Source organism: Microplitis demolitor, chromosome 3 (assembly GCF_026212275.2).
Source record: "Microplitis demolitor isolate Queensland-Clemson2020A chromosome 3, iyMicDemo2.1a, whole genome shotgun sequence".
Classification (NCBI taxonomy): domain Eukaryota; kingdom Metazoa; phylum Arthropoda; class Insecta; order Hymenoptera; family Braconidae; genus Microplitis; species Microplitis demolitor.
This window is the reverse complement of record NC_068547.1, coordinates 16,484,574-16,500,729: the sequence shown is the minus strand read 5'-3', so window position 1 is coordinate 16,500,729 and position 16,156 is coordinate 16,484,574. Positions and strand designations below refer to the sequence as shown.

The 16,156-nt window shown below is 26.6% G+C and overlaps 3 protein-coding genes across 3 annotated transcripts; 2 read left to right on the top strand and 1 right to left on the bottom strand.

Moving 5' to 3' along the window:
• The first annotated feature begins 45 nt into the window (after positions 1-45).
• On the top strand, positions 46-5,252 carry LOC103571977 (major facilitator superfamily domain-containing protein 9). The gene is made up of 5 exons (XM_008550346.3): positions 46-329; positions 414-545; positions 1,589-1,718; positions 1,789-1,998; positions 4,296-5,252. The coding sequence occupies exons 1-5, from the start codon at positions 288-290 to the stop codon at positions 5,003-5,005; spliced, it is 1,224 nt and encodes a 407-aa protein (XP_008548568.1). The 5' UTR covers positions 46-287; the 3' UTR covers positions 5,006-5,252.
• A 2,338-nt stretch (positions 5,253-7,590) lies between these two features.
• On the top strand, positions 7,591-10,423 carry LOC103577040 (protein-L-isoaspartate(D-aspartate) O-methyltransferase). Its single transcript, XM_014441275.2, has 5 exons — positions 7,591-7,951; positions 8,065-8,204; positions 8,999-9,224; positions 9,440-9,525; positions 10,027-10,423. The coding sequence occupies exons 1-5, from the start codon at positions 7,891-7,893 to the stop codon at positions 10,198-10,200; spliced, it is 687 nt and encodes a 228-aa protein (XP_014296761.1). The 5' UTR covers positions 7,591-7,890; the 3' UTR covers positions 10,201-10,423.
• An 84-nt stretch (positions 10,424-10,507) lies between these two features.
• LOC103571918 (equilibrative nucleoside transporter 1) lies at positions 10,508-16,093 on the bottom strand. Its single transcript, XM_014441271.2, has 9 exons — positions 16,003-16,093; positions 14,654-14,802; positions 14,319-14,579; positions 14,152-14,246; positions 14,027-14,077; positions 13,717-13,949; positions 12,983-13,300; positions 12,139-12,338; positions 10,508-12,034 (listed from the first exon to the last, which is right to left on the bottom strand). The coding sequence occupies exons 2-9, from the start codon at positions 14,797-14,799 to the stop codon at positions 11,923-11,925; spliced, it is 1,416 nt and encodes a 471-aa protein (XP_014296757.1). The 5' UTR covers positions 14,800-14,802; positions 16,003-16,093; the 3' UTR covers positions 10,508-11,922.
• Between the last annotated feature and the right edge of the window lie 63 nt (positions 16,094-16,156).

Here is a 16,156-nt window from a genome sequence, read left to right as displayed (position 1 = left end):
ATCCCAGTAATTGTGTCACTAGTGTAATCTACCGGGATTTTTATGAACTTGTCGTTATGTCATTGATAACAAAACTCACTTGATACGAAGCCACTTACAATTATTATTATTACTATCTTAATATTAATTGAGCAACCAGCTGTTAGAATGACGATACAAATATCAAAATGCTGAGATTTTACTTCAGTTGTATTCGTAACAGAAACGTGCGCACGTTTTTGACTACACGTAATTATTTAACATGTCTTCGTATTAAATTATTTTTATTGTAATTTATTCTGTACACAATGAGCCCTAAAATAAAATGGATTTATTTGGCGGCATTTTTAGTAAGTAATTTAAACATTTAAAATAAAATATATGAATATATATGTCAATGGATGGTAAATAAATAATAAACATAATTTTTACAGGATTTATTTGCAGTCAGTTTGATATTACCATCAATGGCGGCTCATTTAAAATCACTGGGTGCTTCGTACTTTATGATAGGAATGATGACTTCGATTTATGCTTCCACTCAACTATTAAGCGGTCCGATAATTGTAAATATAAATGATATATTAATACAGGATTGCCACAAACCGGAAAACATCATAGCAATGTCAGGGAATTTCAAAAAGTATCCAAGAATTTAATTGCGACAGTTAAAAATTTTAAAAATTTCAATAATACACTAGTCACAAAAATTAAGGGATATAAATTACAAATTTTTAAGTGGTTTTCAGTAGGGTGTAACTCGAAGGAAAATGGTCGTACAACAAAAACAAAAAAGACAAATTGTAGATTTAAGTGTCTAGTTTTTTTTATCTGGTTTTCAAATTTTTTTTATTATGTGCGACCTTAGAGTAATGTTAATAAAACCATCGAAAAAAACATTTTCAAAATTTTTGTCCGCCTTAAAAACGGCAAAGTAAAAAACGAATCGTCAAAGTGTAAAAACAAGCGTGTTAAAATTCTGAGTGTTGAATTTTTAACACTTATGTGTGTCAATTTAATACACAATATTTATCTTGTTTGATCTGTCGCAATCGATTGATTTTTTACCACACAAAAATGTCACTTTATTCGAAAGAAAGACTATATGTTGCTGTCAAATCAACACACAAAATACGTTAAAAATAATCTCGACCATCACAAAAGAATTCTTGGAAAATTTTTACTTTTAACGTATACGTATGTAACTTTTTTTAACACTCACATGTTAAAATAACATATAAATAAGTGTAAAACGTTCGTTTTACAGACGATATGTGTTGATTTTGACGAATCCTTTTTTACTGTGGGTCTACGGGCTTCAATAAATTTTTTTCGATAATTATCATTGACTTTTAATTTTATTGACTTTTTTTTGGTTTCTCGCATGACTTAATCATCAAATTTAATTATTGACAATGAAAACGTATTAAAAACTTTGAATATCTTAATGATAAGAATGAAATTTCTGAATCAGGGAAAAATGTGAAAAACTTTACTGGGAAACCGGAAAATATCAGGGAATTTTGAAATCATTCCTTTGTGGCCACCCTGTTAATAATTACCTTGATATTTAATAATTATTGTAAACTTATTACATAAAATTCTTTAGGGCAGCTGGAGTGATAAAATCGGCAGGCAAAAACTGTTCGTAATAACTTATTTAATTGTTGGTTGCTGCTATCCACTAATTGGGTTCATCAATTCCTTTTATATTATTTTATTATTGAGGGCTACTATCGGTAACATTAATTAATATTTCATCTAATTATTTCGAGTTGGGTAATTTTATACTTTTATTCTTTTGAATAGGTATTTTTAAACATGGACAAGTATTAATTCGGACAATAGTTACTGATCAAATACCGATAGATAATCAGTCTTTATTATTTGGACATTTAAAATCAATAGCAGGAGTAAGTTTTACTCTTGGTCCAGCAATTGGCGGTCATTTGTCTGAACTAGATAAAGGATTTAGTTACGTCGCTTGCTGTACTGGTTTTCTGTTAATATTAAATAGTGGTTTGTATTATATTTTTTATAGAATTTTCTAGAAAATTTTATATTGAGTTCCATAAAAAATCTTTAGAATCTTTGGTAAAGTTTTTTACGATAAGACATTTTTTCGAATTAATTAAAAATTCTTTAATCTACTGAGTAATTAGAGAATACATAACAATATTTGTTTAAAAAAATTAAAATAACAATTTAGTATGACGAATAATCATGTTGTAGCATATCAACTGCCTTATTTTCAAGATATTGCGCCTGAATAAATTTAAAAATACAATATTCTTGACAATTGATGCATCCGTTGATAATTTTTGACTTAATAAACGTTTGTTATTGTCATTAAGCATTAAACATTTTTATATTTACGTTTGTAAATAATAATATATCAATCAATATAGATACTAAATAACATCATTTCGAGCAACAGAAAAATAGGCAGTGTTACGTGTCTGCTTCTAACATCTCTATTCAAGGGAAATAGTTAAAACTCTACTCAAATATTTTTTAACTTAGCCACAACTCTACTAAAAAAAAAATTGCTATTTTATCAATGGGTTAAAATACGTGAGTCTAGTTGAAGCTGAGTTCAAAAATATTTGAGTAGAATTGAGGCTGAGTAAAGAAGTAAATGAGTAGAGTTATAAGCATTTCCCTTGAATAGAGATGTTGTAAGTAGACATTAGGGTGCTTCGTTTCCGGCGAAAGTATTTTTTTTTGTTGCTTATCAAGCAAAATATTGTTTTTTATGTTAAAACAAAAATTCCTACCAAATTTGAGCTCTTAATTCCAATCCTAAGTACTTTCCATTTGATTTACAAGATTTCCTATTTGAAATACACGTAAATTAAATTACTTTTTTTTTAACTCTCTAATACTCAGCTGCGTTTTATGATATCGACGCGGTTTTGGTCGCAAATTATAGGGCATTTGGTGTTCTTCAAAAGTGCCCACAGTAACTTAGCTGTAATTCTAGCTGTTTCACTGATGTCCGCTGAGAAAGTCACTTTTCGTATCAAATTGACCTTTATTGGCTTGCAGAACGTAAACCAATGAATGCACACAAAAAATGTGAATGTGAATTTTATAGGAAATTTTATTCTCTTCAAAAAAAGCCCTATGGCTCAAGTCGCTAACGTCCATAGTTTCCGAGTTATAGGAATTTTTATGATTTGAAAAATAAAATAGAAATTGTCATTTTTTTTTTTAATATTTTATTTTTTAAATTATTAAAACTCTTATAACTCGGAAACTATGGACGTTAGCGACTTGAGCCATAGGGCTTTGTTTATCCAATGATTTCAATAAGATTTTTCAACGAACTCTGTCTTAAACTGACTCTGCATAAAGTAAAAAACCCAGTTTCTGACCTTTTCAACTTTTTTCTTACTTACTCAAAAAACTGTAACTTTAAAAAGAAAATCAATTTTTTTCTAATTTATTGTAATTTATTCCGAGTTTAATTAATGGCACTTTAAAAAACATAGAAAATATTAACTGAATAAAAAAAAAAATTTTAGCCATAAATGACTGAGGAAGCCATTTTTTGAGTAGAGTTTAAACAGATTACGTTAGGAGGTACGACGATTGAATCTGTGCACTAATTATCATCTAAGTGAAAAAATTTAACTAAAAATGGATGAATAGATCAATATTTGATTAAAATTTATTTTAATTCATTTATAAAATATATTAAAGGGCGCTAGCCAAAGTGATCTTAATTATTTATATTTTAAATATTGAAAAACTATGTTCTTGTTATAATAAATATTTAATTTATTTATCTTAATAATAATTTTAGTTTATTGAAACTTAGTAAGTACTTCACAACCTAATCATGGTTTGTGTAATTTGAGGGTCAGAAACTAGGCCCCTGTGAGGGTCAGAAATTGCTTTAATTTAAAAATATTATTTGGAATAATTCAAAACAATTTAAATCGACGAATATATAGATATACACTTAACATGGAGCAAATCATTTTTCTTAATCAGGGTGAGTCTCTGAATGTATATTCTTAAAATGTTAATTTAACTTATTAATTCAAGTCAAATAATTATTTTACGCGCATGAATTTATTTGACAAATCATAAACTAGTCGATAGAATTATTATTTTTCTCATTAGATTAAATCTTACATTAATTATTATAGTATAACTTGAACCGGCACTCTAAAAAGGTCAGAAACTGGGCCCCTTATTTTATACCACAAATATATAAATAGTGGATCAATTGTTACCTTTCAAAACAGCTAGAAATATTTGCATTGATATTTTTCATATTGAATTTCATAAACTCTAATTTATTTCAGTAATTGGATACTTATACTTAGATGATGTACAGAATGAAAATGCAGCGTCTAAGCAGTACAAAGATGAACGCAAAAAAAAATCTAAATCATTGCGAGAAGAAATTTCCGAAGCAATCCGCAGCCTCGCGGAAGTTAATTGGCGCTTGTTTGGTCAAGTTTTTACATTAAAGTTCATTCTCGATGTGTCAGCCGGCGTTTATCACTCAAATTATAATATAAAAATACAAGAACGTTTTGGCATAACACCAAAAATATCTGGCTACACAATAGCTTTTCAAAGTTTCGTTGGTGTTATCACTGGTTTGTTCGTCGCAAACATTAATGATAAATTATACAAAACAGATGTTGATTATAAAAAACGTAATACTCATGGTTTTATATTAATGGCGATTGGATACTTAGGAATTTATTTTGCAACTAGCTTAAGTGTATTTCTTTTATGGACAGTAGTTTTAAAAACAAGTCACATGTTTATGCGCATAATATTAACAGACATGTTGATGCGTAAATGTCCGTCTTCACAAACAGGTTCAGTTGCTGGTACATCCAATAGTGTTTCAAATTTCGCGCGTTTAATTACTCCAGTTCTCGCTGGAATTTTTGAAGATACTTGGGGTACCAACAGCGCCAACTTCTTGGCTGCTGTTATTGCAAGTATTGGAATTTTAGTATCATTAAATATAAAAAAAAATCATTCAAAAACTCAATAGATAAATTTTTTTAATCATATTAATTATATTGTTAATATTTTATATTTTTAAATAAGCTATTGTAAATATCTTTACATATAAATTAAATAAATTGATAAATTAAGTATTCAATAAATGTCTAATTTTATTTACATTTTAAGTCTAAAGTTATTTTTTTATAATATAAATTAATTAAACTGATAAATGTAATGTAATTATAATAATTACTATTGGAGTATGTAGAAGTTTTTGTAAATAGTTGCGTTAATGTCTTATTCTTTGAACTTCAACATGCTTTGTTTTCTATTAGTTTCTTCAACAAGTGCTTCGTAAAGTTCTTTACCTTTAAAATCAAGATTTCGAGCCTTTTCAGCGCGAAATTGTTCAAGCTGATCAGAAAATGTACCTGGTGCATTGAACCAGTGGAATAATACTACGGGAAATGCGATGTAAATCGCCATTTTTCCTACTTCCATTTGCCATACACCCATTTTGTGTCTGTAATTATTTATATTTATATTAATTTATCAATAAATTTAATGTCAACATTGTATTTGTTTATTATTAATAAGTGTCAATAATCAAAGGGATTGACGGCAATGCTATGGACTTTTATTTGTTAGGTTTGATCACATCTAATTATATATAAGCCTATATATGAATATTTATAAATCCATATATAATTATACATTAGGAGTGTGCGGTGCGAATCGAGTTCAAATCGAACACTTCGATAAAATCGCATAACTGGAAATTTTTTGAATTATTCGTCAACTTTATGATTATCCGAAAGTTTTTGAATTATTTGTAACTTTTCAAATTTCTCGATTCAAATCGACAAAATTCTGAACAGCTTTGCTGATTTTTTTTTCCAATAAATCAATTATAAAAAAAAAAAAAAAAAAAAAAAAATGATACTGAAACTAGCCGACGTCTAATAATTTTTGGAATATTTTCAAACCAATGAATTATTAAAAAAAAAAATTTTAGGAAATTGCACTTGTAGTGTTTTAAATTTTTTACATGTGCATATTTTTATTTTATTTTTTTTAATTAATTTATTGAAAAAAAAAAAAAAATCCGAGAATTTTTAATTGTCTGTTAACTTCAGGATCATATATAAAGAATTTAAAAAAAGCTGTAGCTGCAATTTATTAAAATATTTTTTTTTTTTTTTTTTTCATAATTTATCGCTTTCGAAAAAAATAAAAAAAATATTAGATGTCACTTAACTTCAGTATCATCAATGGATTTATCAATAAAAGTTAGAGTAGTAAATAGCAAGTATTAAAATCAAATTAATTACTCTATTTTAAGTTTATATCTATATATTAGTCGATATAATTAGTCGATTCAAATTGTTTTGAATTATTCCAAATCATTTTTTTTAATCAGGGGAAATAATATTTTTAAAATAACATATCATTTGCAAGTATGTTAACTGATAATTGATAAGAAATTAAAATATAAACAGATAATTAAATACATACCGATTATAAATATGAAAAAATATATTTTGCGATATAAAATGCAATATTTTATATAATAATATTAAAAATTAAGATTATACCTATTTATTAAAGTTTAGTAATGTAATAAATTGGTAAATATTCCGCACTTGTTATTTCGTCATATGTTTTTGTTAATTTGAAGCGCAGTCTTTTGTTAAAGAAGTGAACTAGTGATGCGCAATCGAAATCGATTAATCGAACAATCAATGTTTTCGCTTCGATTGTCGATTTTTTTAAATCGATTGAAGGCCTTTCGAATAATTAAAAAAAATCGATTCTTTTTTTTGAAAACGATTTTTAAACATCAATTTTTTGTAAAATCAATTAAAAAAACAATTTGTTTTTCAAAGTCATTAACTCAAACGTCATAAACGTTGTTTGACTAATACAGGCAAACAAACAACTTAAGCGAAATTATTAAAGTTAGATATCTATTTATAATTTTATAGATCAAAATTCTACGCTATTTGAAAAATAAAAAAATAATCGATTTTTATTCAAACGATTCTACAATTTTAAAGTTCCGATGAAATGATCGATTTTTCACAAAAAAAAAAATTATTAATTAAATACAGTACTCCATTTATTGAGAAAATATTTTTTTTCTGAACTGTTTTTTACTGAAAAGTTTAAATAAAAAATTTTTAAACATAAACAAAGTATTTTATTTGTTATTATTTTAAATATAAATGACCATATGAAAATTTCATACTTCGAAGTACAAACTTATATTTATATGCGGTGATATTTAACTTTAAAATAAAATTTCGAAATCGATTTTTCAAAATAAATTGTTAGATGGTCGATTGTGCAACTTTAAAGTTGTGAGCAAATAATCGACTGTTAAATAATGTAAATATTAATAATTTTGAATTTGTGATTTTGGACCCATATTCGTTTTTTTATTTTGAACAAAAAATTACAAAATCGATTGTTAAGCTATCGATTCTGCAACTATAAAGTTGGGAGAAAAAAAAATCGTTTTTTTTAATCGATTATGTCAATAATCGATTGTTCAGAAACGATTAATTACCACAATCGATTGTCTTCAGTCGATTCTATTCGATTGTGAACAATCGAATAGTTGCTTCGATTTCGGCAACAATAAAGTGAACTACGAACTACCACATAAAAATTGATAAATTGATAACAGAGAAATTTACTTTGATTACTTACGATATCAATGGAATTTATAGTCGGTAGTAAAGTTTTACGAAAGAGGAAAAAACATTGTAGAGACTGCTTTTTTTTGTCGATTAATCTGGAAAAAAATCCAATATTTACAAAAACAACCTATAGTGTACAGCAGTTCAGCAGATCAGTATTGTGAGGAAAAGTTATCAATTGATAATTGTTAGTTTTATAATTTTTTTAATTGTCTTACAATTTTTATTAATGGCTTCATTTGGACGTTACAATGGGCGATCTAATAAAGAACTTGTTCAATATCTTAAACGTAAGTAATAAATTATAAAATAATTTTTCAAATCTGTTATAACAGCAGTTCTGTATATAAATATATATAATTAAATTAATATCAATATTGTATTTATTTATTTTATTCAAAAGGCTCTGGAATTATAAAGTCAGATCGTGTATTTGAAGCAATGTGCGCTGTTGATCGTGGAAAATACGTAATTAGAGGAAACCCATACGTAGATTCACCTCAAGGTATTGGTTATGGAGTAACAATAAGTGCTCCACACATGGTGAATATTTTTTTTATTATATACAGTCAATTGAGGTAATTTTAGACCATCAGGGTAATAATGTCTAAGTGATACTATTTAGACAGCAAGAGCGTTTAGTTTTTTCTATTTGTCATTTTCGTGGATAAAAAGCCTAGTAAAATACACTTTTAAAAGGATCCAAATTACCCTCGATGTGCCAAAATTACTCAGGTTGACTATACTTCTAGGTATTTTTTAAAAATATTCGATAATTATCTGGTTTTTTACCCTGGTTAAAAATACTGATTGAAAAGAATTGAAAAGCGGTCACTCCATACACACTGTATATCTATATATACAAACAAAAGAATTTAAATTATTGAAAAGAATTCGAATTTCATCATTTTTAATTCTTTTCAACCAATATTTTTAAACAGGGTTATTATGTATTTTATTTATTATAATTATTTCTCAATTTAGAGATAATTTTTGTTACTATAAAAAAACCCTCATAAAAGTTTCGTCGAATTTTTCATCAAATGTCTGTCAACTTCAGGCTTTTCCGTTATTGACGACAGTTTGTAAACAATTAGACATAAATTTACTACCCGAATTAGAATACAAATTCACTTCAAAAGTTGATTTTTTTTCAATTAATGCTTTCATTTGTTTTAAAATTAATTAATAAAATTTTAATACTGATATGACAATTGAAATTTATTAAATATTTTTAAAAAGTGGGTAACACTGACTTAGAATGCCTTTAATAAATATCTGGTAATGAATTTGAATAAGAAAATTAACAATTGAGATAGACGAAAGTTATTTTTTAGCATGCATATGCATTGGAATATCTTGAAGACAAATTGAAAAATGGAAAACGTGCACTCGACATTGGCTCAGGCTCCGGATATTTAACAGCATGTATGGGAATGATGGTGAGCCCTGATGGAGTTGCTATTGGTATCGATCATATTTCTGAACTCCAAGCTCTTGCTACTCGTAACATCAAAGCAGATAATCCAGAGTTACTTGAAAGCGGTCGAGTTAAATTATTCGGTATGTTTTTTTTTTATATTTAAATGTTTTAAATGACAAATTGATTTAATTTTACTTGTATCACTATTGTGTTTTACAAGACTCAATATTCAAACTCTCCCTCTTTTTTTTACATACTTTCAAACCTCGCTTTTCTTACTGCTTTTTCTTTCTACTTTAACTCTACCCTATGTTTTGAATTGTTAAATATATGGAAAATAACTCTCTGTTAATAGTTGGAGATGGAAGAGAAGGATATCCAGCTGGTGCACCTTACGATGCCATTCATGTTGGAGCAGCAGCCAAAGAAACACCACACGCTGTAACTATTATTTATTTATTTTATGTAACTTATATCGAAGGATACGCCACTAGTTGGCTTAAGTCAGCCTCATAAAATTTTATATTAAAATCTGATTGGTCAAGAGTGGTTTAACATATATTTTTAAATAATTTCATTCATCAGTATTCTTACATACTAATTAATTCTCACCACCACAGTAAAGTAAAAGACCTAGTACCGATCAGGGAACTACCACCCGATCACTCCATGTATTTGTATATCTAAATATAAATATACAAATATACGAGTGATCGGATACTAGTTCCCTGATTGGGGACTTAGTCTCTTACCTTATACTTTTATAACAAATAATTATAAAAGAATTAAAGAGACTGACGATATGAATACTACATAATTTTAATTCATTTTTATCGATAGTAATAAACTTATGATCCATTTCTGTCTTTTTTTATCATAAGTCTAATGAAGTAACTGTGCTGACAAAAAGAGATGTAATTAATAAAATGAATTATTTTATAGCTAATTGATCAACTAGCACCAGGTGGTCGTCTAATAGTACCGATAGGCCCAGAAGGTGCTGATCAAAAACTCGTACAAATAGATAAAACAATGAGTGGAGAAATACAACAACGATCGCTAATGGGTGTTGTTTATGTACCTTTAACTGATAAAGAACGACAGTATCAATCATGAAATAAGTGTTTGCTCCAGTGAGCTTTTTTTGTTTATTTATTTTATTATTTACTTTTTTGTACTATTCACTGATATTTTTAATTAATGCTCAATATTTAACTAAACAATTTTTATTTATTCTGATATTTTCATTTAACTAAACTTCATTTTATAAAAAACTTTGTCATAAGTACATTTTTCATAATCTTCGAGTTCGAACTATAAATTAATAAATTTAAAAATATTTAAGTTTTTATTATTATTAAACCCAAACGTCATATATTATAGTTTTTAGCTGCGTAAACTTATTATAAAATATATTTATTATTTAAACGGTTGTAATAAGTTTTAGTATTAACTAATAATTAAATAAATACTATTTTTACTTCACTTTAAGCTATGGTATTTTAGGAAGCCTATACTTTCTTTTAAACATTCTTAGACTAGACACAAATTTACTTCATTTAATAAAATTTTGGATCTATTTAAATATTTTTCATAAATAAAAATAATTAAGACATATTTTTATTGATATGATTATCTCATATTTTTACGATTTGGTCGCAAAGTTATAATATATATTTTATTTTTAACTGTACAAACAATTGGTAACTATTTTAAATAAATTAAAATAAAAAATAAAATATACATGAAGGTAAAATTTTGTTTTAATTAAAAAAACAAAATAAAAAACGGGTCTGACGCACATGTCCAAACTGATGTAGTTGAAATAAAATAATAAATTACCCAAGAAAAAGAAATTACAGTATGAAGATGAATAGTATTGTCATTATAATGAGTTATTATGATCAAAAGAAGATATTTTGGAAACTGTGAGCTTGACTATTTGCGTTGTTTCAGTCATAGCCAAGTCCAAAATGTAAAATATAAGAGAAGATTTTTAAAGTGCTGACAATAAAAGCTTTGCACCAAGACAATCATCTTTGATATTATGAATTAAAATTTAGACAAAATATTTCTTTTTTTTTTCATCATTTCATATAATGACAATATTTTATAAAAATATATGTTTTAATTTACTCCATAAGGATAAAAATTATGCATTTTAAATTTTCTTATCTTCAAAAATATTTAAATAAATAAAATGAGATTCATTTATGCGTAATCTATAAAATAATTATACACTGTAAAAAGAGCGGTGTTAAAAATGGACTCATTTTAACGTCGCTCAGTGTTAAAATGAAATTACACCGGTGTAAGAGGCGTAATTCGGCGGTATAAAAGCGGGGTACACTGCTTCCGCTTGTAGTATTAACTTTAAAGATTATAAAACACAAAAAATGTCAGTTCCTTATGAAACTTAATAAAAAATATCATTTATTAACTAGTATAGTAATCGAGTAAATAAAAATATTCACAAAGTAAAATATTTTAACACCGGTAAAGAATATCTACACCGGCGGTGGCGTTATTTTAACATCGCTTTCGGTGTTGAAATTTAACACCGCCGATTTTAACACCTACACCTCTTGGACTTAACCCGATGACTTTTTACAGTGTATGAATTTAATAAAATTATTATATTTGTCTCTGTTTAAAATTGTGCGTTAGTTGAATAAAAAAAAATTAGGAATTATATTAACATTTAAAGTTATAAACTAATAAACTTTTAAAAACATTTAAAAAAATTGATCGGTAGCTGATGCCTTAAAAATTACAACGTTAATAAATAATAATAATTAAAAAAAAAATTGTTCTATTAATTATATTTAAGATGTAACGTTAAAGACATTTAATTAGTACGAGGCTTAGTGCTGAGCCAGTCGTAATTCCTAATCCGAGAAAAGCTCCCATCATTGTCGAGGCAACTTCTTTATCTTGTGGCTCAACAACACTATAATAACAAATAATAAATATATATTATTATCAATAGTATTTAAATTAATATAATAATAATTTATTAATGAATCATAGTACATGCTCTAATTAGTAACTTACGTCGGAGCTAATATAAATGCAATATTACACAAATATCCATTACCAGTAGCAAATAATATTGTCAATAATATATAACAAATATCACTATTTACATAAACTGGTAGATAATGACGTGGTTGAGCATTACAAAGCATGAATGCTGGAATAAATAGAACTCTAAGTAAACTTAGAATCACAACCACCCACGGTTTTTTTTTTGGCTGAAAATAATTATTCACTTAATTAATTTTTTTTTTTTTATCTACAAAATAAAATAAATTACGGAAAAAAAAGGATTTTTTGGCGCAAGAAATATTTTGCATTATGAATTGAAGACAAAAATTTCCTTAGGACTGGAAAAAAATTTTCGGCGCAAAAATTTTTTTCTCGCATCAAGAAAATTTTTGTTTTTAATTTATAATACAAAAAATTTCTTGAGGTAAGAAAAAATTGTTCCGGAGCAAGAAAAAATTTTTTGAGCCATGAAATCCTTTTTTTCTGTGTCGAAAAAATTTCTTGACGCAAGAATTTTTTTTTTGCTCCAAGAAAATTTTTGTTTTTAATTAATAATAGAAAAATTTTCTTGGGACGAGTAAACATTTTTTGCGCCAAGAAATTTTTTTTTGTGTATTTAAATAAGTTATTAAAATTAATTACTATAATATAAATTTATTTTAAATTAACAGTAGTTCAAATAAAATTTTCCATGCTATTTGAAATAATTGCACAGATAATAAATGAATGACCAATATTTCATTTTTAACTATAAGTATTTTCTAACGATTATAAAATAGAAGCGAGCATTGAGAGTAAATAATCTTATTAATATGTTTTGATGAATGATAAATAAAATTTTATTATTTACCCATAAGAGTATTCCGGATAAAAGCCGTCCAATATAATCCCCGCAACTAAATGTGAGATAAGTAACGACTGGTACAAAATAAATGTCATTCCAAGCATACCCTTGACCTTTGCCTTGACTCTCAACTAATACAGTAACTGCTGGATAAACTGCCATGGTTACAAAAAATACTAAAAACATTGTCAATCCATATGGGAGTATTCTTTTTAGTATTCGTCTATACGATATTCTAGGCTCATCAACAAAACTAACTTCTGCGTTAACTGAAAAATTTGGCTCTTCTTGTTGTTTCAGTAGCATATGATGTTTGAAAAATTCCTTAAAACGAAATAGTATATTAAATACCTGAGACGAAAAGAAGGGCATTTTTATCCGCGTGTATAATTGCGTACCCAGACCGAAGATGAAGATGGCAAACACGCAAATTTATAAATTTTTTGCGAATCTATAAAATTTTTTACCAGACCTGTACCTGAAGGTTTAAATTTTTGTCTCTGTTTGTGGGAAAAAAGTCGCATCCGCTAATTTTTACCATTTGTTTTCTTATAAGAGAAAAAAAGAAGACCTTCCTTCTAAATACGGCAGAAATTTAAACTTTCGGTGCAGATATGGGGAAAAATTTATTCTATTTTAAATAACTATCGCGCGACAGATGTTGAGGATTTAAATAAATTATAAATTTTATTTGAAGTAAACATATTTTTCAATCGAGATCATGATTCATATAAACTTACTTCTTCTTCCAAGATAATGTAAGCGATAAATGAAAATAAAAGTACAACATCGCCTATTATAAAATAAACTAAACCGGATACTACAGGACTGGCACCAATCCACAGTGAACATATTTCAGTTAGAGCTGTAAATATTCCACCTAGGGCTTGTCCTCCTGACATTGCAGTTATGTATTTTGGTGAAAAACGCCCGACGATACCCATTAAAGTACCACCAAATACTGCACTTAGTGCTAAATAATAAAAGATAAATATTAGTTATTAATAACTCAAGTAAAATTGTAATTACTCTTAATTTTTTCACACTTACCGTTAACAAATGCCACAGTTGTCAAAGTTATTATCAAAAATGTATTTTGCCCTGAAATAATACTCGAAATTCATAAAATAATTATTAATAAATTTAGTAGGTTTATAAAAAAAATTTACACTTACATTCGTCGGTATTTATTTTAACAAACACTGTCGTTACAATAAACATAATAAATATTAATAACTGCGACGATATCATGCGGAATTTTTGAGACAGTCTAAAAAAATTATGTTTTTAAATAAATTTTTTAAACGTTTTAATTAAAATTGAATTATTTTACTTTTATTACCGTTTACTAAGAAATGTATTGATTATTAAAAATAACATATTAGGTAATGCACTGGATACATTTAGGTACGATGTAAAACTAACTTGCAAATCTGTTTTATTTTCTAATATTTCTGTGTGCGTATAATTATTACTTCCGCTGTTATTCGGATGAATTTGGCGAAATTTGTACATCCAATAATCATCGGCAGTAATGAAAAAACTCCATGGTATTAAAGTATTTATTCCAAGTAAATAAAAAACAATATACGCTAAATTATATCTAAAAAATAAATATTTTTTTTTTTAATTAAGAAATTAATATCATTAATTATTATTATCAAATACACGAAATACCTATCTACAGGTTGTGGTTTAAAAAATGGTTTTCTATCTGGTACAGAGACACTAGAGTCATCAATTTCCGTTTCATTATCTTCGTCAAATTCGCTGTCACTTGTCACACCACTCAATAATGGTTTTCTATTTATTGGATACGACATTTTCTGTAAAAAAAAAACATATAATTACGATGACAGTGAAAGCAGGAGATGGTCGATAACTTAAATATTAAAAAAAAAAAAAAAATTAACCCAAGTAGCACAGAGACAACTTTAAGATGTCATGAAGATGTTTTTTAAAAGGACAAGAAAAATTTTTTTTGTCTTACACCCAAGTTTTTTTACATAAATAAGACATGCAGATTTTGACCCTAAGAATCATAGAAAGTTTGTCTTCTTTTTTTCATGCTGAAAAATCGTTTAGATGATTTATTTCACCATTATTTGTAATTAACTTTTTGTCGTCACTTGTGTCAAGTCTTATAACCAGATATTTTTTCGGTAACATTAAGTTTTGATCGCTTTATCAACATCTTGGTGCCTTATCAATATCAAAAAACAGGCTCAAAACTGCTATCTTATAAATGTCACAGCCAAGTCGGCTTCCCAATTTGAAAACACAGTAACTGATAAAAATAATATTTTTGAAATATGATTTGAATCATGATCACAAGATTCTACTGGAACTAATTATACAAAAAAATTAATTTTGTAAAATTTGTCCCTTATTGTGTTTTGAAATTGGGCAGCAACCTTGCCTCTGTGACATTTATAAGACAGCAGTTTTTTGACTTATCGATAAGGCATCAAATATTGACAAAACGATCAGAAATTTATGTCACCAAAAAAATATCTGCTTAAAAGACTTGATACAAGTGACGACAAAAAGTTAATTACAAATAATTGTCAAATAAGTCATCATCTAAACGATTTTTTAATTGAAATTACTTTTTTAAGATAAAAAAAAGAAGATAAATTCTCTAGGACCAACAACTGTACGTCTAATTCATGCAAAAAAAATTTGACTTTGAGACGAAAAAAAATTTGTTTGTCTTTTTAAAAGTCTCTGTGCAAGTTGAAAATATTTATTTACATTTTCAATTATTTTTTCTAATAATATATCATTGATCGGACATAAATTTTCAATATCAAAAATAATAATTTATCAACTAAAAATAATTTTATCAATCAATTAAATGCTTATTTCTCACGAATAAGTAAATGAGCTAGTTTCATTATCAATTTATTAATAAATAAAATACTCATATTTTTATAACTGTGTTAAAAGAGAAAGTCCTTTCAAGGATTCTTATATTCAGTTTAAAAAATTGCAATTAATAATAACCAAATAAATAAATAACTTACTTCAAATATTGTATGATCCAATAACTTTTAAATAAATAATATAAAACAGTTAAAGTACGTTTCGTTATAAAATATCGTTGCAGATAAATAAATCTATTGTCTATGAGTATAAAAATATATAAACGAAATAAATGGTCTATGTTCATACATCCTA